The 27,801-nt window shown below is 36.6% G+C and overlaps 2 protein-coding genes and 1 long non-coding RNA gene across 3 annotated transcripts; all 3 read right to left on the minus strand.

The window, feature by feature from the left end:
- Positions 1-700: 700 nt before the first annotated feature.
- LOC141289182 (uncharacterized) lies at positions 701-1,364 on the minus strand. Its single transcript, XR_012339862.1, has 3 exons — positions 1,265-1,364; positions 1,116-1,149; positions 701-956 (listed from the first exon to the last, which is right to left on the minus strand). It is a non-coding gene; the product is annotated as an uncharacterized lncRNA (long non-coding RNA).
- A 5,616-nt stretch (positions 1,365-6,980) lies between these two features.
- LOC141290028 (sialidase-1-like) lies at positions 6,981-12,788 on the minus strand. Its single transcript, XM_073822224.1, has 6 exons — positions 12,624-12,788; positions 11,983-12,172; positions 11,620-11,882; positions 7,962-8,144; positions 7,624-7,843; positions 6,981-7,425 (listed from the first exon to the last, which is right to left on the minus strand). Exons 1-6 carry the CDS (start codon positions 12,687-12,689, stop codon positions 7,208-7,210), a joined length of 1,140 nt encoding a protein of 379 aa, XP_073678325.1. The 5' UTR covers positions 12,690-12,788; the 3' UTR covers positions 6,981-7,207.
- A 1,813-nt stretch (positions 12,789-14,601) lies between these two features.
- Positions 14,602-26,968, minus strand: LOC141289762 (sialidase-1-like). Its single transcript, XM_073821941.1, has 6 exons — positions 26,757-26,968; positions 25,510-25,699; positions 25,164-25,426; positions 24,770-24,952; positions 16,205-16,424; positions 14,602-15,817 (listed from the first exon to the last, which is right to left on the minus strand). The coding sequence occupies exons 1-6, from the start codon at positions 26,835-26,837 to the stop codon at positions 15,597-15,599; spliced, it is 1,158 nt and encodes a 385-aa protein (XP_073678042.1). The 5' UTR covers positions 26,838-26,968; the 3' UTR covers positions 14,602-15,596.
- Between the last annotated feature and the right edge of the window lie 833 nt (positions 26,969-27,801).

A 27,801-nucleotide genomic window follows, 5' to 3' on the forward strand; every position in this document is an offset into this window, starting at 1 on the left:
ATATTTTTAACAATACTAAAATGACTAAAACCCCCAAATTTGTTGTCTTGAATATGTTAATGGGCAAAATTGTGCAAAACTAGCTTAGATCTGATTTGTTTTCCTTTTTCTTGCTGAATTTCTCTGTCCTTTCATCCCTGAAACTTAAAATAATAATAAATAAATAACAAAAACAAAGGCAATTTTTAATTCATTGCGATTTTATGAATATTCAAATATATTTAATATTTTTTTTTCTGTATCTAATCTTGTACTATGTACGCAAACCTTTTATAGTTATGTTTTCTGTCATGATTGTTCTTTGTTAAAGATACTTAAGTCTTTCCCTGAGTTTGTATGGAATTATAAATTCTGCAGTAATAATAATACAAAAATTTGAGCGACAGCGACACCTCATGGCATCAGTAACATGACAACCCTACCCAGTACGCTCTCCTCCATGTTTACAACATCTGCACAAAAGAGACGTCGATCAGTTGCTCAAAGATCTTACCTTTGGAGAAGACTGTTGATTTTACACTCGGAAAATTTAAGTATTACTATTTAGAAATTAAAATAACTTTAGAATGCATTGCTAGCCCACTCCAACACTTACCAACAATAATAATGATAAATGCTGACTAATAATTAATGATATTTTTAGTTAAACAAGCATAATGTTGTTGTTTTTTTCAATGAAGTAATGAATAAATGCATAGGCTTATGAAAATGTTATATTTTATTTACTGACAACATCAGGAAACATGAATAAATTAGTAAAATAATAAAAGTAACCATGAACATAAATAAATACACATGGAACAAAGCTTTATTAAACATATTGGTCTTCTAGTCTTTTTGATGAAGAGACCGCAGCAACATCTGGTCCAGATGAAACAAAGGGCAGGTGGAGTGATGGAGGGTCTCATTTCCAGGATGCTGCTGTGGATTTCTCCTTTGTCACTGCACACACCAGTCTGCAGACATTTCAGATCATACAAAGATGCACAAATATAATACAAAAACTGTCATTTTAACAGCACAGTGTCATTAGATCTCTGTATTGGAAGTTACAAAATGATCAATCTTTATATTAAGTTTCGGATTTTACTTTTCCCCAAAAATGCTGCAGTCACCTTTCCTTTCAGGTCCTGCTCCACCACAAAACATCTGCAACAAAGTCACATAAATCAAGAATCAGAAAAGTTCTGTTATAGCTCTGTTTGAAATGAGTTTGAAGTTCAGTTAGGCCTACTATATGTATGTGTTTATTTACATTACTTACATTAATGTAAAGCAGTGACAGTGAATTCTCACATAACGTCCATCACTCACTCAGATGTTTTGTGTTTTGTGTTGCTCTAGTCTAGAACATTTTCCTGTCATTTGATAAATAGACATTTATTAAACGTCTTTCAAATGTATATGTTTTATGTAAATCCGCTTTTAAAGACGTGCGTGTGCTACCTGAAGCTTAATGTTCGTTATACGTCATAAAACATGTTTTAACAGCGAAATCACAAATATACTGTATAACATCTTGGCACCTTATGCAAATCAGCAGTTTACGATAAAGTAGCTCAACAAATATGATTTTTAAGACAGGGAACCGTGTTTTGGTTGTAATACTCACATTTGTAAACACCCTCGTCGTGGTTCTCAATCACGTTCGATGATGACGTTTTGGCCTGCTGTGGACTCCTGGGATTGAAAAGTATCCATCAATGAAGACTTCAGGATCTGGGCTGAAGCAGTAGGACATCCGGGGATTTCTCGCCTACTCTTTTATGAATACTGAGGTTTCGGACGTACTTCTTTCTTCACGTACTCTTTTTTCCTACTATATAGTAGGTAAGTAGGCATATTCGGACGCACTTTAAGTAGACGTACGCCCGAATCTCGCGAGAATTAGTGCATTCGCCTACTAATTCTCGCCTACTCTTTTATAAATACTTAGGATTCGGACATACTTATTTGCTCGCCTACTGCTTTTCCCTACTAAATAGTAGAGAAGTAGGCGATTTCGGACGCAGCCACAGTATTTGTTTTCATGTGTGACAACTAGATATTCCTACTGGAATATTGATGCCGTTATTGATAACACTATTGAGTGTTTAGTTTCTGAAATACAACTAGAAACAACTTCATATGTCAAACATGACAACAAATGCCATTTTTTCCTGATTGAGATTTGCAAAAAAACACGAACATGAACACTGAGAATGTGTCACCATGAATGTTCATGTCATGTTTACTGATGGTGGCACCTGGTGGCAGACGTTGGTACCGCATTCTTTTTTTACAGGAAAAAAGAGAATTCACAGAAGAACCATCACATTACAAAATGATTTGTTCGCTTTCTAACAATCAGTCTCTGCCATCAGGTGCCAAAATCATTCATCTTAAAATGTAAAGCTTACAAGGTGACAGATTATCGATTTTACCTGAACTTTATGTACTTTAATCATATCTGAGAGATGTTCTAATACAGTAAATCTCTATTTGTTTTATAAAGCTTAGTTTTACATATATTAACTTTATTATGCTAGGCATATTTATTTTTGTCATAGCGCTTTTTATTTTATTATTAATAATGCCAGATAAAACGTGTAGTTGGCATGAGGTATATGTTCATCGAGAGATTTACTGTATTAAAAGGCATTATTTTTACTGGAATATCGATGTGTATTCTTAAATTGTTGGTTTCTAATGTCCAATTGTCATACAAGCAAAAAACAAAACAAAAAAAAAGTAACAGAAAGGAGTAACAGAAATTCTGACACCTTGATTTCATGCTTTATAATAGTGGCACCTGGTGGCCCAGATCTGTACTGCACTAGAAATAAATTGACAAAATTGAGTCAAAAATAGCTATTCCGTGGCTGTATTTGCTTTTCCTGTTAGATGCAGGATTCTAGTCACTATGTGATTCCTGAAAAAAAAAATATTGGTTAGTTTAATGATTTTGAACAAAAATGTATGTACTCAAATAGCAAATCAAATATATATTGTAGAGCCATTAAAGGAACCGTATGTAGGATTGTGGCCAAAACAGGTACTGCAATCACCTTCAAAATACTGTAGAACGGTGTTTCCCCTCCCGCTCCCCCCTGACTCGAGGTTGCCAGCTAAGCTGCAGGATTCAACAATGACTGATTGCAGAACAGCAGAACCATACGTCACAGCAGTCACACGGCAGCAGCAGGCTCAGCCGGTTGTGGGCGGAGTCTCCTGCTGCGGCCCAATCAGGTCCCAATTCGCAAACTATCCGTCTTAAATACTATTCGCAAATAGAATTAGTATGTCCCAAATCGTAGTATGTTTAAAGTATTCCAAAGATTTCCAGATGGTCTGCTACTTAACTTAAGAATACGATATGCGGATCAATGCGCACTCTAACTGCTATTATATTGCCCACATCACATTACGCGGTGAACAAGGATTCGATTAGAACTACAAACACGCATAAAAAGTATAAACTACAAACATGGCGGATACGCGCGACCAACGGACGGAGTAGAGAAAGGGGTTTAAGTTATAAATAATCAATGTGTAACCTGAAAATAATAATAATAATATATATATATATATATATATATATATATATATATATATATATATATATATATATATATATATATGTGTGTGTGTGTGTGTGTGTGTGTGTGTGTGTGTGTGTGTGTGTGTGTGTGTGTGTGTGTGTGTGTGTGTGTGTGTGTGTGTGTGTGTGTGTGTGTGTGTGTGTGTGTGTGTATGTTATCCACGTTATATTTCATGTGCAGCAAATAAGTTCTTTGTGTGCAGCAACATAATGAACTTTTAGAATGGCAGAAACAAATGATGAGAGTCTGCTGGCCAAAGAGTCACTTTGAATTTAAGGATGATATGGACATTTTCCTTAAAGAGTGTGTGGACAAAACATGCCTCAGGATTAACTGCATGTTTAAAGAGTTTTGATTTATTTTTTAAGGTTTAACCTAATTAAGTTGAGTAATGTGTGGTTATGATTGCTGTCAAATGTGTACCTTCTGTGCTATAACTTTAGTTTAATTTTGTAAATTTTTTTTTTTTGGAAAATCCAGTTAATGATGCGTATAGTGTATAGTACATGGTATTATGTACTAAAAACTGGTTAATACTGAAATGATTAAATAAAAAATATATAGTTTAACTATATAAATAAAAACGTTCTATTGCTCAGGTTTTGTTTTGTTTTTTGTTTAAGGTTTGTACTCAGTTTATACTGTTTATCTTTTAAGACAACAAAAATTTTACACACGTATATATAATTTAAATAGGCGCGATTAAATGCATATATAATTTAAACAGGTGCGAACACACACATATATTATAAATATGTATAGACATATTTTTTTCAATTAAAAACTTTAACTTTAAATTAAATACTGACTTAACATTAACAGCTTTGAAACACTTCACAAAGATAAGTAGTGCAATTTCTGGTGTTTATCATTAATTGTATTATTTTATTATTTATTTTTTCAAATAACATACAACACGTTATAAAGAAACAACATTAAAAAAGAAAAGGAAAACAAAAAAATATAAGTTGATCATTATTTTCACACACTTTCGATCTGAGACGGAGACTCCGCCCACTACCGGCTGAGCCTGCTGCCGCGGCGCTGCTGCCGTGTGACTGCTGTGACGTATGGTTCTGCTGTTCTGCAATCGGCCCTATCTCGCAGGATTCCGCAGGACTGTAGGCTGCTACAAGGTGCTTCCAATGGCAAGTGACGAGTCCTACACAATAAGTTTTTTTTCTTCTGTTACTTGTTTATGCTTCACGAGAGATGTTTTGTGAAGTAATTATGTATCGCAAAAATGTACTAAAGGCGATTAGCCAAATATTTCGTAAAGATGCACTGTAATACAACATTTCAGTCGGAACATAGATTGTTTTCATACCTTGCTAGTGGTGCGATATAAAGCTTTTTATGAACGCATTTAGCACGGGCGACCGTGGAAAATCCACTGTGTACGGAAGCACGGGGCTAACGTAACGTTACTTTGCACGAGCATACCTTTGTTCGACTGTCGTGAATATTTGAAATGTCTATTTACATTAAGTAGTAAGTTAGCCAAACAGATGAATCTTACCTGTCCATGAGAAAATTAGCAACGTTGGCATCTGTCTTCAAATTCGTCTCTGTTTTCAGCCGTCTCCATCTGTCAAAGGCATATCCTATACAAAATGACAACAATAACATCAGTTGTGGGCTGCAACTTTCACTTTTAAATGACAATATCCTGGCCGGACCACTGTTGTCAGTGATATAAGTATTTGAAATGAACATGATTTCTTAATGTCTAGTGACATGTCAGGGCCATTTTATGATTAACTGAAATAAATTTCTTACATATTGTTCCTTTAAACTCAAACCTTTTATCCAGTTCTGAAGCAGTTTACCAACAATTATGTAAATTACAGTTTTTCTCAATTGTTTTTTTTCTCACATTCTCAGCCTCACACTTTTTACAAAACACTACACACATTGTTTTGCAAGACACTAAACACACTTCTCTACATTAGACACAGAAATCTAACATGATGTCACTTCTTTGCCATTTTAAGGCACTGCTTTCCAAAACATTACACATATAAACCAGTTGATCAAACAGGGCCATCAGGTGTGCAGACACTTAGGTGCTTAACTGTAAACACAACAATCAAGGTGTAAGCACTCTAAAAAGGCAACAGGTGAATTTTTGTTTTCAACAAAACTGAAAGGGTTGTGGTAAGAGGAATAGGAATAGGGAGAAACATCTTTTGCCACAAAGCTATTTTGAATGTCCCGGGCCAACGCTGTGGGAACATCACTATATACTGTATGCTGCAATCATGCAGAATGGGCTCCTCCACTGGCATGCCCAAATATCCTTACAATACAGAGCACATACTCACATTTTTAGACAGACTAATTATTGGACAGACTAGGTATTGGACTAATGCAACCAGAAACTTGTTCCATCATTACAGTACCCTTCCACAACACTCTCCCTTCTTTTCCCTTTTCCCTTACGCATGGCAGTGGACGGTTTATGATCTCTATGTTATACCCCTCATTCAAGCTCTGGAGGAAGCCTGTGTGATGTAATAGAAGCAGAGTCTGGACAAAGATGGAGTCGCCATTGGAGAAAATTCTTCCCTTGTCGTCTTGCCTGGGAGGACATTGATTGTAATGTGAACAAAGTGCCCATATCAGCTACATGAAGAGATGATGCTAGGGTGTTTTTTTTTTTTTTGTCCACAAATGTTTATGCAATATATTGTATTTAGAATATGTTCTGATTTTCAGTGCAAAATGCAGCCTAATTGCAATGATGTACTGAAGGATTTTACACGTAGTGAAAAATAAATACTTTCATCAAGGTGCAATATTTGTCTCATGTGTTGTGTTTGGACAATATATTCATATTCTTTAACAATATCTCAAAAAAGAGAAAAAAAAAATCAAACCCCAGACTGTATCATTAGAAAGGTAGTGTTACAATGTTACAAGTGTTTACGATTGAGCACAGCAGTGTGAAAGTGGTTCAAACTGAATCCGACTGTATGAATCATGTGTGCACCATATGGTACCAAAACAGGCTTTTGGTAAATTATTGTACAGTTTTGAATTAAGTGTTTCATTTAGCAAAAGATCTGAAATGTTCTGCTACTTGTGTGTGTAGATGTGCAAATTGTGTGTAGGGTTTTGACAAAATGAGCCTTGTTTTTAAAATTGTGCCTAAGCAATCGTGAAAAACTGTAAGTACTACAGCCATATAGTGGCTACTGGTATTTCGATTCTTTCATGCCATCATATGTCACCAGATGTCACTAAAGTCACCAAATTTTTAGGATTTGGCTGTCTGAACTTAATGGAATTATTTTTTTATTACTGAAGTAAAACAAAATTAAATATAAAATTAAAAAATGCATATTTTACAATAAAATGCGGTACTTATAAAGGTAAATAAAGAACACAAAAAATGCATAAATTTATCATTTTTATTTGATCAAAGATAGTGATATGAAATTTTACAAAATTACAAAAAAACAAAAGGGATCACACCTGAGACCTTCATGCCCAAATTTGTCCACAAATGACCAATTAAGGGCTGGTATACAATGGATGCTTGAGGGTTAAGGAATATTGCACTGTTTTCTGTATATTCAGAGCTGGGTTTCATTGTCAATTATCTGGATCATCAATGATTTTCTTCATTGGCTGTACAGGTCAATTTTCACAAAGGAGATAGACTCATAATAGTCTTTTTGACCTTTCTCAAAGATGACATAGATGTATTTATGATCCGCGGTTTCATTGCCTTTAAGTGACGTCATACATGAGTATCCACTTGGTCCAGCCCAGATCTTCAGAGTATCTTTCACCCACGATTTACCCCGATTCAGAGACCAGCGGAGAGTGAGGTTCACTCCTGAGGAAAACAGCAATAGAAAAGTAACTCACATTATGTATAAACATGAATTAACTATTGTACATGCTGCTCTCACAAAACACAGAACAGTAGACAGTATTAAAATAATAGCATAATATAGAATCAAGATGTAAAAAAAAAAGTGGTACTCCAAGACCAGCTCTGAGAAACACTGATTTCTCATTTCATCATGCTCACTGCTATTAGTGTTGGCTGGGTTGGTGAAGTAAAGCACTCCTTCCTTCACTAAAGCCCCAGCTGCAACCGCAGGATCCTCCAGTGTGTGATCAAACACCAGCTGCTCCACCGGCAGAGACTCTCCTCCATCCAGACTGCGTACAACAATACGACAGTGGCAGTGATAGTTTTTATTGTTGCGCACATTGATCACGATGCTGCCGTCATCCAGCTCCACTGGCTTTGAGGAAACATAAGACAGAAGATTTTAAAAACTATTCTGATCCATATTTCTGTCACACAACCACCATTACAATCATTGCTAGAACAGAATAGTGAAAACCTCATGATCTTCCTACCTGACACTCATCTGGTTCAAAGTCAAGGTTTTTTTTGGGCTGGTTGTAGGGAAGGCTCTTCAATTCAGCTCCATATCTCCATGTGTTTCCATGATCGTCACTCAGGATGCAAAACACTCCGTCTCCAGCGATGCTGCCGTGGCCACACACCACCAGACGCCCAACTGCAGGCGCATGACGTTTCTGTAAGCAAAATTATATGAACACGTGGTCAGAGATCATGACGAATCTTTTATAGGGGTCATCGGATGCCCATTTTCCACAAGTTCATATGATTCTTTAGGGTCTTAATGAAAAGTCTATAATATACTTTGGTTAAAAATCCTCAATAGTAGTGCAAAAAAACACCCTTTAACCTTGTCAAAATCAGCTCTGCAAAATATCAACTCATTTTATCGCATGGTCCCTTTAAATGCAAATGAGCTCTGCTCGGCCCGCCCCTCTCTGCAGTGAGATGATGAGACGTGATGTTTACTTTAGCCGCATTTAGCCGCATTTAACGCAAAACTTGCCAACAAGCACATTATTAAGAAAGGCAATTTGCAAAGATGCATAAAAACCCTTATACTCACTTCTGCTGTGGGTGAAACTGTATCGGAATGATTCGCACGAACAGTAGACGCATATGTAGATTGGAATCTGCGCTTTCCTTTTAAAAAAATGAAAGTAAGGTTATCCTCTGCGTCTTCAGCGGCTCAGATGTCGGGAGTAAATGACTACTGCTATGTTCATTTTTACAACCAACAACAGAACACCTCAATTGCTCAATTTGAGACATTCTTGTTTTCCTCTGCACCTGAGTCACACAATGGTGATCGGAGTCGGACTGTTTAGCTCGGTGAGGGCGGGTCTAAGGTAAGGCGCTCATGTCAATCAACTATCGTGGGAGAGGCCTCTATCTGTGTGTCCTCACACCGACAAGAAGCTGAGAATGACCTGATTTTAAAAAGGGGATATTATTTTTAAAGATTAAAAAAAAAACACTTGGTGGATTTTTTATCATTGTAGGGTGGTTGTGTACACAAACTGCCAACACACTTTAATGTTCAAACAACATGTAAACGTTAGTTTTGCATCCGATGACCCCTTTAATGAAATGTGTATTTTGCATAGTCAATGGCAGGCAATGCACAAACTTGGTTCTGGAGGGCCGGTGTCTTACAGAGTTTAGCTCCAACCCCAACTAGACACACCTGAACCAGCCCAGATAGCACATGTACATCTGCAAGATGTCTGTTAAAGATCTATTGATCTGGAAAGCATCTGCTGTGTACAAACGTCTGGCAGACATCTGTAGGATGTCAGTTTTACATACATTCTAAATCATAAACATCTTAAAAACATCTAATAGACGTCTATTTGACGTCTGATTGCAGTATTGCAGATGAGCAAACTACGTCTTGCAGATGTAAATCCAAGATGTAAGTATGCTATCAGGGAGCTAACTAAGCTATTACTAGGCATACTAGAAACTTCCCGGCAGGTATGTTGAGGCAAGTTGGAGCTAAACTCTGCAGGACACCAGCCCTCCAGGGCGAGTTTGGGCACCCCTGGTCTGTGGTATCAGTTATTTCAGATAAACCCAATGCTAAGTGGTAAGAAATAACAATATAAGCAAATATAGCTGCAAGCAGCAATTATCGGGGTTCAGTAGTTTTAAGGCCCTAGCTAAAACTGAGTGGGCAGTATAAGGAGATATGAAAAAAGACATTTTGTATTATTTAGCAAATCTGTAACCTGTAATCTGTAATCAGCACAACAAATATATAAACAGACCGCCTTCTTACCTCCATCCTGCCACAGTTTCTTGGCATCCCTCCTCCACCCCAACTCCCCACTTCTAATCTGTTTTTATCCTATACTAGGGATAGGGGGAGTTCTCTGGGTTCGGCCTGTATTCTGGGCCCGGACCCCTCCCCCAGGACAGCATGCCAAAATATGCTTTCTACATGTTCAAGCAGATTAGATGTAAGGGCGAACTCGTGAAATGACTATTATGGCGCCACCTATGGTCAGATTTACATAAAACTTGTGCTCATGTAGTTTTATGAATTTTTGAGTTTTCGGTTTGGAAATATAGGTTTTTGCATGCATTTGACCACAATCTAGAGAGTATTGTACTGCAGTGTTTTTTTAAAAAAAGCTAAGGACTAGTTTGTGAAAGTAATTTATTTACATAATCGAGAATATTTAATAAATGGTTTTATTTACAGCAGTATACTGCCACCAAGTGTCTAAACTTAAAGGTTTTTTACTGTGATCTCAGATTGAGCTCTTTACACCCATGTTCCAAGTTTGGAGAAATGATCTCTTTCTGTTCAAGAGTTACAGGTGTTTCAGTTAAGATATCCACCCCTAGTCTCGCGTAGCCAGACCTTCAGACTGATGGCTGAAGGTCTGGAATTCATGGCAGTGTTCATTGGCCAAAATTCACGTTGTCTAAAACAGCCACTATTCATAATCAGCTTGTTTTGTCTGGGTTTCTGTGTTCAAGGACTCTGATTTTGATAATACATTTATTTTCCGCTGTCTGTGTCCTTTTCCTGTTTGTTTCCTAGTTTTCAAAGTATGTGCTTATTTGTTTCCATTGTTACTCCTTTTGTTTCTACTTTAGTTTTTGTGTGTCCTGTTGTATGTTTAGCTCTGTGTTTCAGTTCAGTATTTGTAGTGGTTTGCTAAGTGTTGGTTCGCTATTCTCAGTTCCCTTGCACTCACAATTGTTTTGTTTTATTTCTTAGATACACTGTGTGCTAACAGATCCTGCACTCTTAAAAATAAAGGTGCTTCACGATGCCATAGAAGAACCTTTTTTGTTTGTCTAAATAGTTCAATAAAGAACCTTTAACATCTGAAGAACCTTTCTGTTTCAAGGGTCTTTGTGGCGAAAGGTTCTTAAGATTATAAAAAGGTAAGAAAGAGATGGTTCTTTAAAGAACCTTCAACTGAATGGCTCTTTGTGGAACCAAAAATGCTTCTTCTATGGCATTATTTTTAAAAAGTGAAAGTCTAACTCTCTCCCTGACTGCAAACAGTCTGTGACACAACTATTAAATTTTGTGTTCAATGCATTACATTTTAATTCTCAAATCATGAGAATTAAAACTAGCTACATTTGCTTGTATTAACGGAACTAATACTTAGCAAAGCACACATATTTAAATAAACATTTATTTTAAACAATTAGTTTAAATAATAAATTAATTGAAATTATTTTTTAATTAAATAAAAAGTCATTTAAATACAAAATACAAATACTGTAAATCAAGCTCAGAAGGAGCATTAGTGTCTTAAGGCACAAAAGTAACATTAGATAAGTTTTTGTGCACTATATCAGAGGTAAAAAAGGGTTCAATGCCCATTGTCAATAGTGTCGAGGTGCACATCTCACACTTCAACTTAAGTAGCTTCTGTTGGTGGATTTAAATGGCCTTCTTGAACCTAATGCGCAATCCTAATAGAGAAATGTTTGCACAATAAATTCCATGGTGTGCAAATTACTATCAAAATGACTGGATTTCAGTACTGAAATTTCACAGAACAATGATAACTTGAATAACTTTCATAATGTTCTGCATGAGACAATTGGCTACGTAAATGCCACTTAAATGGCTATGTAAAAGAGGCACTCAGACATCAAATTAGCCATCAAATGAAATACCTGTATACCGAAGCCTGGTCCCGGAGCGAAACTCATCACCCCCAGTTGAGGGTTAAGGTTTCGTGGGGCGCTCCAGGTGTACCCATCATCCAGACTCTGCACCATCATGGTGCTGGAGGGCTTGCAGTGATAACGGTGAAAACACAACGAGTAGATGAGTATCACAGCACCAGTCTCTTCATCCACAACAACCGAACCTAGATTCAACCCATCTATAAGAGCACCATCGTCCACTATGAATGAGGTGGGAGACCAGGTGGCTCCTGAGAACGTGTCAGAAGAAAGAGATGGTTGGAGAAGACAATGAAATGAAAACAGAATCTCACCAGGTGAGCTGAAATAGGACATCTCAATCTGACACACCTCTGTCTGTGGATCGTCTTAACGCTATGAACTTGGCTCCTCTATCTTTGAAGGACAGCTTCCGGGCCTCTGCGAAAGCCAGCAGACTTCCCTTAGTAGTGAAGGTGAGCAGGGGAATTCTGTAGGTGTGAACTTCTCCAGTTTGACCACCGACCCAGAGCAGCTGCTCATCAGCGATAGCTGGATTGATCTGTACATGTACAAAAGTAAAGGCATAAAATGAAACAGGTCAAAATTATGTCAAATTAATAAATAAATACAGCTGAGCTGAGATTACTTCGGTGTTTACTCTTTAAAGACAAATTCTGTGTAGGCACATAGAACTCAGGATCAAAAATCTTACCATTAAACAAAAGAATTCACTATACTTTCATTTAAGACAGTTTTAAGCAGTGTTATACACAATACACAAAAACACTGCCAGAGAAAAACACATGTAAACGTGGACTTTTGACACAAACACATAGTTATTGATATATAGCCTATAAACTTCCTCTTGTCTTGTGACAACCAGCCACCGCACCTTGTCAAGTAAAGTACAGTACAGCTACCTTGCTAAGTTAATGTTTTGTATTGTGGATTCATACTTGAAATATTTCTTCGTTATGTGATATTTATAATACAGAATCGTATTAGCTTACCGTTTCATTTCGCGCCAACGAACACAGCGCTGTAAGAAACAAAATCCGCAAAAGTGTCCGATTCATGACGGCAGGTTTTGTCAAGTCATGTGCAAACTACTGTGGTTTTTCCTGAATGCTATTTAAAGTCCACATAAGCACTCAAAGGAGTCAGCCGACGAATGACAAAAGAACTGGTTTAACAGACCGGTTTAGTTTACAGCATTGAGATAAACCATAAGGCACTTCATTGACATGCAAATCAATCAGCTGCACCTTTAGACTTCACTTGACTAACTTACTTGGACACCATCAGTTAAAACAAAGTCAAATATGGTTCAATATCGACAAATCTAGCATACACTTAGATGAAAGACTCCTGGATGCTTTCAGAATGAACTGACAACTGACTAGTTTTTTTAGTTTTTATTTTGACAAAATAACAGTATTTTGTATATGTAAATAACATCTGTAGATACTAAAAGAACTTGTTTAAATGAGTAAAATTAGTAAATGTATTATTATAATGTATAATGTAGTAGTTATGTATATGTGACCATGGACCACAAAATCAGTCTTAAGTAACATGGGTGTATTTGTATCATAGCCAACAATACATTGTATTGGTCAAAATTGTTATTATTCTTTTATGCCAAAAATCATTAGGATACTAAATAAAGATCATGTTTCGAAAAGAATACTTTTGAAGAAGATATTTTGTAAATTTCCTACCGTATAACAAAATAATTTTTTTGATTAGTAATATGCATTGTAAGAACTTAATTTGGACAACTTTAAAGGCGATTTACTCAATAGTTAGATTTTTTTTTTTTTTGCAACCTCAGATTTCAGTTTTTCAAATAGTTGTATCTCAAACAAATATCTTAACACACCATGCATCAATGGAAAGCTTATTCATTCAGCTTTCAGTTGATGTTTACATCTACGTTTTAAGAAATTCACTTGTGGTCCTTGGTCACATAATATCTGTGTGTCAGCTGATCATGGCTGTGATAGAAAATTACAAAACAAACAGATCTTGTTTTTCAGGATTTAGGGTTAATTTGACATTACATCATTTTCTAAATGTTTTCATAAATATCTGACATTGTTAACCTTATAAAAGAGGAAAAGAGGTTGTACTGTTTTAAATAACCTCTGTCCATTTAACTGAACAGTACTGTGCCTGTGTATTTTTCCTGTTTTTAAGTGTGGTATGTTTTAGTTATGGATAGTGTAAGGACAGGAGGAGGGAGAGATGTACCATGTAATTAAATATGGTACATTTGTGTTACAAACATTATACAGAGCCTTTTGATAATATTCAATATTTAATTTTTTTTCACATTTTGTTATGTTGCTGCCTTATCTTTTAAACTGTTTTATATAACTTTTTTTTTCCACATCATGCACCATAAAGCAAAAATAGAATTGTCACAACTTCATAAATGTATAAAAAAAAAAAAAAATGTAATAAGTACATTGCATAAGTATTCATACCCTTAACTCAGTACTTGGCTAAAGCGCCTTTATAGCCTCAAGACTTTTTGGGTATGATGCAACAAGATTTGCCCATCAAGATTTGCAACCTTAAATGCAGCAGAACCTTTTCTGAACTCTTCCCCAGATGTGTGGCCTGTTTCTAAGCTCTACAGGCAGATTTTTTTGTGTGTGCCCATCCAAATCAAGGGTATGAATACTTATGCAATGGAATCTTTTACGTTGTTTATTTGTAATAAATTTGCAAAGATGTTAAAGAGGTTATTTTTTCTTTGCCATTATGGTGTATGGAGTGTAAATTGATGTGGAAAAATTTAATCTAAAGCAGTTTAACATAAGGCAGCAACATAACAAAATGTGAAACAACGAAGGGGTATGAATACTTTTGCAAGGCACTGTAGTGATGATCTCTGATTAATTTAAATGTACTACTAAAATATAATGTCAGGTAAAGCTTCTCATTTGTCTTTGATATGGTTGGAACTAAAGAAACAAGGAGTTGCTGTATCAAAATAGAAAATTTATTGAACAATAAAATATGTCCCCGTGTGATCCAGCAAAGCAAGTGAAAAGTCATGTGTTAATATGAAATTTAATACCGTGAAAGCCTTTTATCTGACTATCAGCACAAACTTCCATGTACTATTTTATTCACTTACAGTAAGAGGTTACCAAAATAACTACCGCTATATGGCATTCAAATGTACATCCTCTATGGCCACAATGGGTAAACAAAACCACATATCCTGAAGCACATGAATGGCAGTTCAATATATAAAAAAGGGATTTTCTGACTTCACAGCTGTATAATGTGGAGAACAAACAGTGCTTGCTTAGAGTGTCTGTGTGTCTCCAACCCTTGTGTTTTCCAGTTTATGCAAGTCATTTTAGCGGCTTTTGTTAATTCAAACAACACCAGGGATTGGAGAAACACCTCAAGGTAATTAAAATGAAATATTTCTGTATTCAAGACTTACAAATCAAATCAGTGTTATACAGTAGAAAGCAACCATTTTACGAATGTTCTAGCTTCATGAAAGCTCACCTCAGTTACATTATCGTAAACAACAACAACAAAAAGTATTTAAAAGATGAAATAAAAGGGTCATCGAAACAAATGAGAGGTTCAAAAACCATCAATAGTCCTAAAAACACATGTGCAACCAGTGTGCAGCTTACCAACTGCACAAAGAAATGATGAGAACTTCGAGACTTATTCCCTATAAGGTTTTGTGCATTGACAAGTAAAAACCAGTGGGTACAGTCATAGTTGTTTTTATATTATATTGCTGTATAGATCAGTCTCACATGAAAGCGGGATGACTTGATTCTTTCAGGAGTGGAATTCATATAAAAACAGTTCATATAGACCAGATTTAATGTAAAGACATGTAAAAATTATTTAGCATCAGGCTGATACCTTGATTTCCTCAAATAAACTTAATTTTAAAAGTCCTACATATCCCTTTTTCTTGGCTTCTCTCCACCTATATATTATTTTCCGCCATATAAATGGATTTTGGCAAAAGAGATGGTTTCGCAGTAATCTTTATGGCCTTTTTCGTAAATGACGTAGATGTATTTGCTGTCCTCAGGAGAATCTCCCTTGAGTGAGGTTATAGACGAATAACCGCTTGGCCCCGCCCAGATCTGGATGGCTTCCTTTTCCCACGACTTCCCATCAGTGAAGGACCAGCGAAGAGTTAGATTGACCCCTGCGCACGAAAAAAAAAACATTATCGTCCATGAACATTCAACTTTGATATACTTTGAGTAATCCACCTTATTCTTCAATGCAAAAGTAAGCCTATTGATGAGTTCATTAGCCGCTATAGGGAAATAACGAGAAGAATAACAAAGTGCAATAAACGGTAAAGCTGTTTGCACTACAAACCAGTGTGTTCATAATTAAGATAATACATTAAAATAATATGGTAAGACACACCAAATACAATATCAAGCAGCAAAACAAGCTGTTTTGTACAGATTAAAATACCTGGACGTGGATGAGTCCGAAAGCCACATCCATAAAATTTACAAATTGCCACGTCCATTCTTACGGGAAAAACAAGGTGGATACTATGTGAATTGCTCTTCCTTACTGTGCTGAGCGTTGGAGGGGTTGGTGAAGTACATCACTCCTTGTTTCTGCAGGGCTCCGGCTGCAACAGCGGGGTCGATTAGTGTTTTGTCAAATACCAGCTCCTCCACGGGCAGAGACTCGCCTCCGTCCAAACTCCGCACTATTATTCGACAGCGGCAGTGGTAGTTGTTCTGGTTGCGTACATTGATGACTATACTTCCATCCTCTAGTTCCACTGGCTGTTAAGACAAATAAAAGATAGTAGGAGATAGTATGTCAAGTCAAATAGGAAGTCAATTAGCGTAAGTTGTTTAATATCAAGCCTACACTGTAAAAACATGTTTGTACATTTTACTGAAAAGAAAGAGTATACAGTAAAGTAGGGATGCACCGGAATGAAAATTCTTGGCCGAAGCCGAACAAAATGAAACGCTGAACAATTTTTTTTTCACCATTGCATAATTCACTAGTTCGCTTTTGCATATAATGAACAGCGTAAAAGTTAAGCGTGTTTGGCATGCTGTCCAGGAGAGGGCTCCGAGCTCGGTAGTCATTCCCGAGCCCGGGGCACTCCCCCTGCCCAGGGAGAGGGGTCCGAGCTCGGCCTTTGGCCCGAACCCAATAGCGCTCCCCCAGCTGGAGGTGTGGAGAAAATAAAAGGGGGGTGGGAGGGATGCTGACATCAGAGATAGCTGAAGGTAGGACTGCTTGGTTATTTAAAGGGACTGTAGTAATTAGATAGGGAGAGTGATCGGATAGGGAGTGATTGCTGATGATGAATTGGCCGTGTTAATTTCTTTTTTTTTTTTAAATCTGCGCGAGCTCCTCCTGAAATTCGTAAATGAAACGTCACTTAAATAGCCAAAATGTGCTTTTTACAGTTTTGTCCTGCTTTAAAACACACACACACACACACACACACACACACACACACACACACACACACACACACACACACACACACACACACACACACACACACACACACACAAAAACATCAATTACAAAACAAGTTAAAAATATTTACTTAACACTGAACATTTTTAACATTCTAGTGGACATTATAGCCTACCAACAAACCACAATTTAACTTAAAATTAATAATTTAGTAAAATAATATTCTGTGGCCATTTTTAAGACCTCCTTCTTGAATCAGGCATGTTTTTAATGTACAAATTAATGCAGCCTTGCTGAGCAAAGGAGAATATTATAATAAATGTATTAATAGAGCTGTTGTAATGATTGTTACCATTACTTTTGTCTTACTTTTTTATTTTATTTTACAGAACAAAGTAAAATTACAATACTAACATTTATGAATGTTGACTTTTATTTTGGTGGAAACCCACAAGACGACCTCAGTACTAATTTTTGCTGACAGCAGCAGATTTATGAATGATCCTCATCTAGCAGATTTCGCTCAAACTTTGGACTTTGAACACTGGCAAACAAGCTTGTGCAGCACTGTCAGAATAAATACAATTTGTGTGTGTATTAGACAACATAAGGTTCTGTAGTTTATTTACTAATGGTTTAAGGCCATTTCACGATTTCATTCGTCATACAGTAACCAGCCGAACATTCGGTGCATCCCTAATTAAAACATCCTGCAAGTTTCATAGCTTAAAATGTCCTCCTCTTTATAAACAAGGCATTTATTTAATCAAGCTCCAAAAACGACTCGTTTTGGATCTGAGGGGCAAGGTGATGTGACCCGGGCACAAACATTTGCATAAACACTGCCTCCAGAGCAAGGCATTAATGAATAGTCATCTTCTCACCATAGGCCCCGCCCACTGGCATTCATTCACTTAACGGCTGCTCACTTGAATACACTGAATGTGAGTGTCATCAAAAGCAGGGAAATTACAATCACTGCCGCTAACTTGTCTACACTGGATACAGTATACAGATGCATGTTCGCTTACAGACACAGTCTATGTGCTTGAGTCTGTCGTCAACAGTGTTGAGGGGAAACTTGTGTGAAATTCAACGCAAACCTGCAATAATTAAATATGTTAAATAATACAAATATCCTAATATGTATTTAATCCCATTTTATTAACCAACGTCTTTCCTGCTGACCTTCGATGATCCAATTCATCCATACTAATAAGCAAAAAATGACGCAAGATAATCTAACATTTTTCTTCCATTTTTTCTTCTGCGGTCTACTGTACAGACAAAATAGAACTTTTTATATTAAAAACAAACAAGCAAGCCCTGTCCAGATTTAAAAAGTAACACAAAAGTAATATAACATATTACTTTCCATAAAAAGTAACTAAGTAACGGAATTAGTTACTTTTTTAGGGAGTAACTCAATATTGTAATGCATTACTTTTAAAAGTAACTTTTCCCAACACTGGTCGTCAATAGGAGAAATGGAGTGAAAAAATGTTTGCTTTAGCGTCCCGGAATCATATCAGAGGAATGTCCGGAGTGTTTTGTTTTGTAAACGAGGCACAGTGTCATGGAGAGTTCACAAAGAAACATTTGTTGAATGATGAAGTGGTACTAGATCTGACTGCAGCTGCATCACAAACTGTAAGTAAATTATTTCATAATGCTTAGTCTGGAAATGGCTGGTTTTTTATCATATTGTCAAAACACTCACAATGCAATGGCGAGGGGCCAATGATACTTTTTCCTATGCAATATCATAACAGTGGCTGAAAAACTGACAAGCCTCAAAGGATCTGCTCCCTAAAACAGCTCATTTCAGACAGAGGGTCAGAATGAGGGTTGAAAATAATCATTTTTCCACATATATATTTGTTTTTTTTTTTGTGCAAAAAAATGTATTAACATTATAAGTAAACCTCAAGGAACATAATAAAATAGCCTACCACTTATATACACCCAGAAAGTCTTCCAAATCTGTGGACACTGATACAAAGATCAGTTATTAATCAGACTACAATGCATTTGACCACTGGATTTACAAAAATCATTTCAGGTTTAAGAAGTGTTATAACATTGCAGGTACTGATGAACACATTCATTTTTATTTTCTAGGCCGATAAGATTAGGAACTACACTCCCGTTCCGGCGTAATAGTCAAGGAAGTTTGCTGGCATTTTATGGCCGCAGCAGGCGCAGTAATATCACGCAGCGCCTGAAATTAGTTCCCAGCTAGGTAACTTCCAACGAGGAACACTCCGTTCATGCAGTTGGTCACCTTGTGCTGCAATGTGCTGCGTGATATTACTGTGCCTGCTTCGGCCATGTTACGGCAGCAAACTTCCTTTACTATTACGCCGGAGTGGGAATGTAGTTCCTAATCTTATCGGCCTAGAAAATTGCATCTTTACAATTTCCACCGATCTTAGTACACGATATAACTGCAGAAGAGTCAAGTTTTAAATAGGACAAATATCGAAACTCGTTGGTCATTTCTGAACGTGATGCTATTGGTCTAATAGGATTCAATGATCTATGCTAAGCTATGCTAAAAGTGATATCGCCAGAACAGGAGAACGGCTGGATGGATTTCAAAACGGTAAAACTCAACTTATTAACTCGGGGGCAGTTGGAGAATTAGCCTATTTCCAAAAAAAAGTGGAGTGTTCCTTTAAAATAAATATTTTTATAATTAAGCATCACATTTGCTTGTTAACGGTTCTCTGATGATTGTTAATGGTCACATGACATGCAACTAAACAAATAAAACATTTCTTTATTAAGCGTTTCGTTTTGATTGCTTTTATTTTAAGATAATTAATTTTAATTTTATTTTACATTTTATGATTCAATTAATTCTTAGCTTTTTATTAAACTCACAACCCCCCATGTTTAATGCACTTCATGTTGTTAATTACAACAAATTGAAATGTTTTCAATATGGTACAAGATGATCATATTTAAATCAATGTGATAAATGAGTGCAATCAGTAATCTGATTAAATGACCTAAAAAGTGTAATGTAAATGTAATGGATTATTATTACTAACTACAATTTTTGTCATGTAATTTGGAATCAGTAACAGACTACAATTTGCAAGCTCTGTATGTGTGTTAACCTGATGGTGTTTGTCTTGACCCAGGAAGGTAGTAAAGCCATAAAGACCATCTATTATACATGTTTATGGTCAGACTCTTTATGATAAACTCATATTCATCATGTGTCTTTTTTATTTTACCACCTGTATTATAAAGCATAAACTAAGCATTACAAAATATCACTTTAAGGTTTTAAATTGTAAAATATGCTATCCTGCAATACAGTGAATTAATGGCTGTGTGTAAGTGTGACTTTTTTAATGTTTTATCATTTCATTATTTAACCAGTAGTTTCTATGCAACTTCTATGATTTGTACATATTACTAAATAGATATATTTGCATATTTACATTTACATTTACAGGTGGGAATCTTTCGGTACCTCACAATTTGATTCAAATGGATCCTTGGGGGGTCACGATTCGATTAAAAATTGATTTACGATTTTTTTTTAGCTTTAATCAAGTGGCTAACCATGTCCCTTTAATGGCTCCGTAGAACGTATTGTTCATTTTTTGTCCTTTTTCAAATACTTCCCATAATAACAAAAGATCAATAATTAACATAATATTTTTAAAAACACTTGCCCTCCCTGAAAATGTGGATGTATTTGTTTTTCCTCCTCCATTGCTGTTGCTTTTTTGTTTTGACAACATTATACTATTATTATTACATTAACTAGAAAATTAATTTTTGAAATTTGTGAATTAATGCGAATCTAGAAGACTAAATCGCAATTCATATTTGTAAATCATTTTTTTTACCCAGACCCTTACAGTGAATCACAAGATAGCTAGTACTGAAAGTACCATTTGTGAATGTGTGTATCTGTGACTTGTGTGTCTGTGAATGAATGTTTGTATGTCTGTGACTATCCTACAGCAAGTAAACAATATTAGTAGTTAGCAGTGTTGGGAAAAGTTACTTTTAAAAGTAATGCATTACAATATTGAGTTACTCCCTAAAAAAAGTAACTACAGTCATGGCCAAAAGTTTTGAGAATGACACAAATATTAGTTTTCACAAAGTTTGCTGCTAAACTGCTTTTAGATCTTTGTTTCAGTTGTTTCTGTGATGTACTGAAATATAATTACAAGCACTTCATACGTTTCAAAGGCTTTTATCGACAATTACATGACATTTATGCAAAGAGTCAGTATTTGCAGTGTTGGCCCTTCTTTTTCAGGACCTCTGCAATTCGACTGGGCATGCTCTCAATCAACTTCTGGGCCAAATCCTGACTGATAGCAACCCATTCTTTCATAATCACTTCTTGGAGTTTGTCAGAATTAGTGGGTTTTTGTTTGTCCACCCGCCTCTTGAGGATTGACCACAAGTTCTCAATGGGATTAAGATCTGGGGAGTTTCCAGGCCATGGACCCAAAATTTCAAGGTTTTGGTCCCCGAGCCACTTAGTTATCACTTTTGCCTTATGGCACGGTGCTCCATCGTGCTGGAAAATGCATTGTTCTTCACCAAACTGTTGTTGGATTGTTGGAAGAAGTTGCTGTTGGAGGGTGTTTTGGTACCATTCTTTATTCATGGCTGTGTTTTGGGGCAAAATTGTGAGTGAGCCCACTCCCTTGGATGAGAAGCAACCCCACACATGAATGGTCTCAGGATGCTTTACTGTTGGCATGACACAGGACTGATGGTAGCGCTCACCTTTTCTTCTCTGGACAAGCCTTTTTCCAGATGCCCCAAAAAATCGGAAAGAGGCTTCATCAGAGAATATGACTTTGCCCCAGTCCTCAGCAGTCCATTCGCCATACTTTTTGCAGAAGATCAATCTGTCCCTGATGTTTTTTTTGGAGAGAAGTGGCTTCTTTGCTGCCCTTCTTGACACCAGGCCATCTTCCAAAAGTCTTCACCTCACTGTGCGTGCAGATACGCTCACACCTGCCTGCTGCCATTCCTGAGCAAGCTCTGCACTGGTGGCACTCCGATCCCGCAGCTGAATCCTCTTTAGGAGCCGATCCTGGCGCTTGCTGGACTTTCTTGGACGCCCTGAAGCCTTCTTAACAAGAATTGAACCTCTTTCCTTGAAGTTCTTGATGATCCTATAAATTGTTGATTTAGGTGCAATCTTAGTATCCACAATATCCTTGCCTGTGAAGCCATTTTTATGCAACGCAATGATGGCTGTGTTTCTTTGCAGGTCACCATGGTTAACAATGGAAGAACAATGATTTCAAGCATCATCCTCCTTTTAACATGTCATGTCTGCCATTTTAACCCAATCAGCCTGACATAATGATCTCCAGCCTTGTGCTCGTCAACATTCTCACCTGAGTTAACAAGACGATTACTGAAATGATCTCAGCAGGTCCTTTAATGACAGCAATGAAATGGAGTGGAAAGTTTTTTTTGGGATTAAGTTCATTTTCATGGCAAAGAAGGACTATGCAATTCATCTGATCACTCTTCATAACATTCTGGAGTATATGCAAATTGCTATTATAAAAACTTAAGCAGCGACTTTTCCAATTTCCAATATTTATGTAATTCTCAAAACTTTTGGCCACGACTGTAATTACGTTACTTACTTATATAAAAAGTTCTATTTTTGACAAATGTAAAAGCCTTTTTACACCAAAAGCCTCAGGCTTAGAGAAAAGTAAATTTATGCTGTACAGTAGACCGCAAAAGAAAAAATGTCAACTCCTTAGCAATAAAAAAAGGAAAACAAATGTTAGATTATTTTGAGTAATTTTTGCTTATTAGTATAGATGAATTGGATCATCTAAGGTCAGCAGCAAAGACATTGGTTGCGTTGAATTTCACTGTTTTTATTCATTTTGAGAAATACTGTATCTGTTTTTTTAGTGAGTGAGATGAATTAATGCATGTTCACATTTATTCTAGAACTAAAGTAACATCTTACTCACAATTTCTCTCAACATGGGGAAAAAGTAACTGGCGTTACTTATTTGAAAAAGTAACTCAGATATTTTCTTGTCAATTAAGAAGCAATGCGTTACTTTACTAGTTACTTGGAAAAAGTAATATTATTACGTAACTTGTGTTACTTGTAATGCGTTACCCCTAACACTGGTAGTTAGAGGCTCTTATCACTAGGGGGCCTCAGCAAACTTCCAAGAGGAACATCTTGATTTACACATTAAAATAGGCTACCAAAAAAATTTATGATTTTTTTTTTCTTTTAATTCTAATTCTAATAAATGACCTCCTTCAACCTTAAATATCTGGAATAAATAGATAAAATCATAAAACTCCATTGGGATTTTTATAATGAATACACACTTTTCTAGTAATAGAATACTAAGCTCTAAAATACTTTATGGGGTAGAATTTAAGTATATTCTGAAAAATCATATGAAAATAGGGTGCCTTGGAGTCAAAAGCCCAAAAGGATTAGTTCACTTCCAGAACAAAAATTGACAGAATATGTACTCACCCCCTTGTCCTCCATAATGTTTGTGTCTTTCTTTCTTTTTTCAGTCGTAAAGAAATTATGTTTTTTGAGGAAAACATTTCTGGAATGTTCTCCATATAGTGGACTTCTATGGTGCCTGTGAGTTTGAACTTCCAAAATGCAGTTTAAATGCAGTTTCAAAGGGCTTTAAATGATCCAGGCCAAGGAAGAAGGGTCTTACCTAGCGAAACAATTGGTTCTTTCACAAAAAAAAAAAAAAAAAAGTCCTACATCGCCCTTCTTTGCATGTTCACTTTGTAAACACTGGGTCAGTACTTCTGCAGCGATGTAGGACGATTTTAAAGTTGGAGGATAAAATAAGATGGGAGTTTTTCAATCTACCCTAACTGAATTGAACCAGATTACACAGAGTACGCATGCACATCGTAGAGCTAGACAAGACGAGCATTTGAGGTTAAAAAGTATATATATTGCACATTAAAAAAAAAAAAAAGTAAATAACCAATCGTTTCACTAGATAAGACCCTTCTTCCTCAGCTGGGATTGTTTAGAGCCCTTTAAAGCTGCATTTAAACTGCATTTTGGAAGTTCAAACTCACAGGCACCATAGAAGAATGAAAGACATGACATCTTGGATGACAAGGGGGGAGTAAATTATCTGTTTATGCATTTTTGTTCTGGAAGTGAACTAATCCTTTAAGAACCACTGACTTCTAGGGCTTTAAGGGCTCAAAAAGAGCCACTCCGAAGCAGAAAGTCTGACATATTGTACAGGGCTCAGCACAAAAGTTAGGTGCACCCAAATTTTCAACCACATCGCATTGAACAGTTTTTTTAAAAGTATTTTAAGTCAATTTAAGTTCTTTATTTGAAGCACAGTTCTACAAGAAAAGTTGTCATTCGTTCTTTTCATCTTCTGTCAGTGCACGAATTTCATGCATCTAATAGTACTGCATTCCAAACGGCATAAATGAAAGCATATATAAAGTAAAACACGGCGGGTGGAAGCACACACTGTCAAGCAACGCATACGTGTCTCACAGTGCAAATTCTGTGCAATGCTATCTAAAAAATGACTCAAATAAACAAAGCACTGGAATGGCCACATTCAATTAAAACCACTACCTGCTATGTAGTTTCACTTCAGTATATTTACACACTGTGTATTAAGCTGTTTAATATTACCTGACACTCATCTGGGTTGAAGTCCAGGTCTTGTTTAGGCTGATTGTATGGAATGCTCTTCAGAGCAGCTCCATATCTCCAGGATTTACCATGATCATCACTCAGGATGCAGAAGACCCCATCACCAGCAATGGTTCCGTGCCCACATACTATCAAGCGGCCCACTTTGGGAGGATACCGTTTCTGTAAAAACAGGCATGTGATCAACTAAAGGCACATAAAAAAGCAGGAAAAGTACCATGTCAGCGTTTTCTGTTCTACCTTATAAACCAATGATTAACCACATAGACAATAAAATTTTATATAACCCAAGACGTCATAAACAATGGAAAGTTATAAAACTAAGCGGTAGTTTTCCTCAGGAGGAACAGAAAATAAACAGCTCTAACCACACCTGTATGCCGAAGCCAGGCCCTGGAGCAAAACTCTTCACCCCCAACTCAATAGAGAGGTTTCGTGGGGCGCTCCAGGTGTACCCGTCATCCAGACTCTGCACCATCATGGTGCTAGAGGGATTGCAGTAGTAACGGTGAAAACACAGAGCGTAGACGACTATCACAGCACCAGTCTCTTCATCCACAACAACCGAACCTAGATTCAACCCATCTACTAGAGCACCATCGTCCACTATGAATGAAGTGGGAGACCAGGTGGCTCCTGAGAGATAAACAAATGATATTACAATTCAGTTACATCTAAAATAGCCATTTATGACTAGTGAAAGTGGATGGAAAGTCCACCTTTGTCTGTAGAGCGTCTCAGTGCGATGAACTTTGCACCAATGTCACCTGAGGACATTTTCCTGCCCTCAGAGAACGCCAGCAGACTTCCACGTGTGGTGAAGGTTAGCAGGGGGATCCTGAAAGTGTTGACCTCACCGGCTCCACCGCCGACCCATAACAACTGCTCTTCGTATATCAGTGGGTCAATCTGTCGGGAGGGTGGTGAATTACAATAATGAAGCAAAGGCATCAAGAAATGATTTAGGGTGGATCTTTCATAAGACAAACACATGACAAAACAATAAGTTCGTTGTCAGCATGCTTTATCAGTGCATAAAATGCTTTTTCAGTTTTACTGGCCTGCTGAAAAAAAACAGCTAAAACCAGCCTAGGCTGGTTGGCTGGTTTTAGCTGGTCAACCAGCCTGGTTTTAGCTGGTCAGCAGGCTGGTTTTAGAGGGGAGACCAGCTTAAACCAGCTAAGACCAGCCAACCAGCCTAGGCTGGTATTAGCTGTTTTTTTTTTTTCAGCAGGGTGGTTCCTTTGCAGTATCTCTGTAATAATGTAAATGCGACAAATAAACTTAGTTTAGTACAATGGGTTAATGTAACATGTGACTGACTGTTTTGGGATGTACAATAATGATTTTGACTGATTTAGACTGGGATTTGAACACAACCCTGCTGAAAAAAACAGCTAAAACCCGCCTAGGCTGGTTGGCTGGTTTTAGCTGGTCAGCAGGCTGGTTTTAGAGGGGTTTTGGCCACTTTCCCAGCCTGGCCAGGCTGGTCAGGCTGGGAGACCACCAACTAAAACCAGTCTGACCAGGCTGGTTTTAACTGGTGGTTTCCCAGCCTGACCAGCTAAGACCAGCCTGGCTAAAACCCCTCTAAAACCAGCCTGCTGGGAGACCAGCTAAAACCAGCCTACCAGCCTAGGCTGGTTTTAGCTGTTTTTTTTTTTTTTTCACCAGGGAAAACCAAGGAGATGTGAACATGTAAATGTAAATATGTAAATATAATTATCTTTAAAGAGATCTGTTCATAAAACTCAAGACACTATTCTTTTGATGAAAAACCACATGCATAAAGTCATGCACCACTGCATCATAAAACTTAAATTCAATTAACGTTACACACTTTATTCTGCTTAGACATGTTATTGTCAAACAAATTACCAGCACGTATTTAAGAGCTTTAATAACATAAACTTACAGTTAGAGGACAGAACAGGACAATGTCATGTGACATTAGTCATGTATTTACCTGAGGGTTGTCTGCAAGCGTGCTGGAAAGCACCGCAAAAAGAAGTAACGTTACAATTCCAATCTGTCGAATAAAATCCATTGAAATGACAAAAGACTGCAACAACAAGCGACAATTTCTTGATTAAGGTATGTATTTCCTCTATTATGACTTGTGAATCCTTAAGTGCATCTACATGGCAACAAAATACGACTCACATCCTTATCCACAGAGTCATATGACTGCCATTGCGTGACGTCAGAGTCACATGCCAAATCAATTTACATAGAGCGGAAGTGGGAAATAAGTTCAAATGTGATGGGGAGATCTGTTTACACTCGAATTGTTAATTTGGTTAGACTTTATTAACTATAAACTATAAACACACTACCAGTCAAAAGATTTTTAATGTTTTTAAAAACGTCTCTTCTGCTCGTCAAGCCTGCATTTATTTGATTCATAATACAGGTAAAGCAGTAATATTGTGTTTACTATTTTAAATAACTGTTATCTATTTGAATATATATTAAACTATAATTTATTCCTGTGATCAAAGCTACATTTTTAGCTTCATTATTCCCGATTCAGAGTCACATGATCCTTCAGAAATCATTATATGCTGATTTGCTGTTCAAGAATCATTTATTATTATTATTATTATTATTATCATCATCATCAATATTTAAAACAGTTGAGTATTTTTTTTAGGATTCTTTGATGAATAGAAAGATCTAGAAAGATCAGCATAATTCTGAAATAAAAATAGTCAGTATAATTTAAGAAATCTTTTTTGTTTTGTGAAACCTGCATCTGAATTGTAAATCATGCTTTTTACAGTCATTTTAATTATCTATTTATTTCTTAATTTATTTTTTGTTCAGGTCTTTAAAAAGGTATTTAAATGTCTAGAATTTAAGATAAAATATGCTGCAGATACCCTGGTCTCGCAAAAACCATAAATAGTTTTTTATATATAATTGTCCGGACCTCGGCTGGTGAGCAGGGTTCATTACTGGACCTTGAGCCGTTTTAGTTGAAGACCCCTGCCTTATATTATTTAAATAAT

Source organism: Garra rufa, chromosome 17 (genome assembly GCF_049309525.1).
Source record: "Garra rufa chromosome 17, GarRuf1.0, whole genome shotgun sequence".
Classification (NCBI taxonomy): domain Eukaryota; kingdom Metazoa; phylum Chordata; class Actinopteri; order Cypriniformes; family Cyprinidae; genus Garra; species Garra rufa.

What these genes read in the sequence shown, in the direction of transcription:
- LOC141289762 (XM_073821941.1), bottom strand. Translation starts at nt 26,837, where the DNA reads ATGGATTTTATTCGACAGATTGGAATTGTAACGTTACTTCTTTTTGCG. An exon ending in CGCTTGCAGACAACCCTCAG is followed by an intron (nt 25,700 to 26,756) that starts GTAAATACATGA and finishes CCCTCCCGACAG; the next exon opens with ATTGACCCACTGATATACGA. An exon ending in TCAACCCAGATGAGTGTCAG is followed by an intron (nt 16,425 to 24,769) that starts GTAATATTAAAC and finishes TTGTCTTAACAG; the next exon opens with CCAGTGGAACTAGAGGATGG.
- LOC141290028 (XM_073822224.1), bottom strand. Translation starts at nt 12,689, where the DNA reads ATGAATCGGACACTTTTGCGGATTTTGTTTCTTACAGCGCTGTGTTCG. An exon ending in CGTTGGCGCGAAATGAAACG is followed by an intron (nt 12,173 to 12,623) that starts GTAAGCTAATAC and finishes GTACATGTACAG; the next exon opens with ATCAATCCAGCTATCGCTGA. An exon ending in CCCAGCCAACACTAATAGCA is followed by an intron (nt 7,426 to 7,623) that starts GTGAGCATGATG and finishes TGTTTTCCTCAG; the next exon opens with GAGTGAACCTCACTCTCCGC.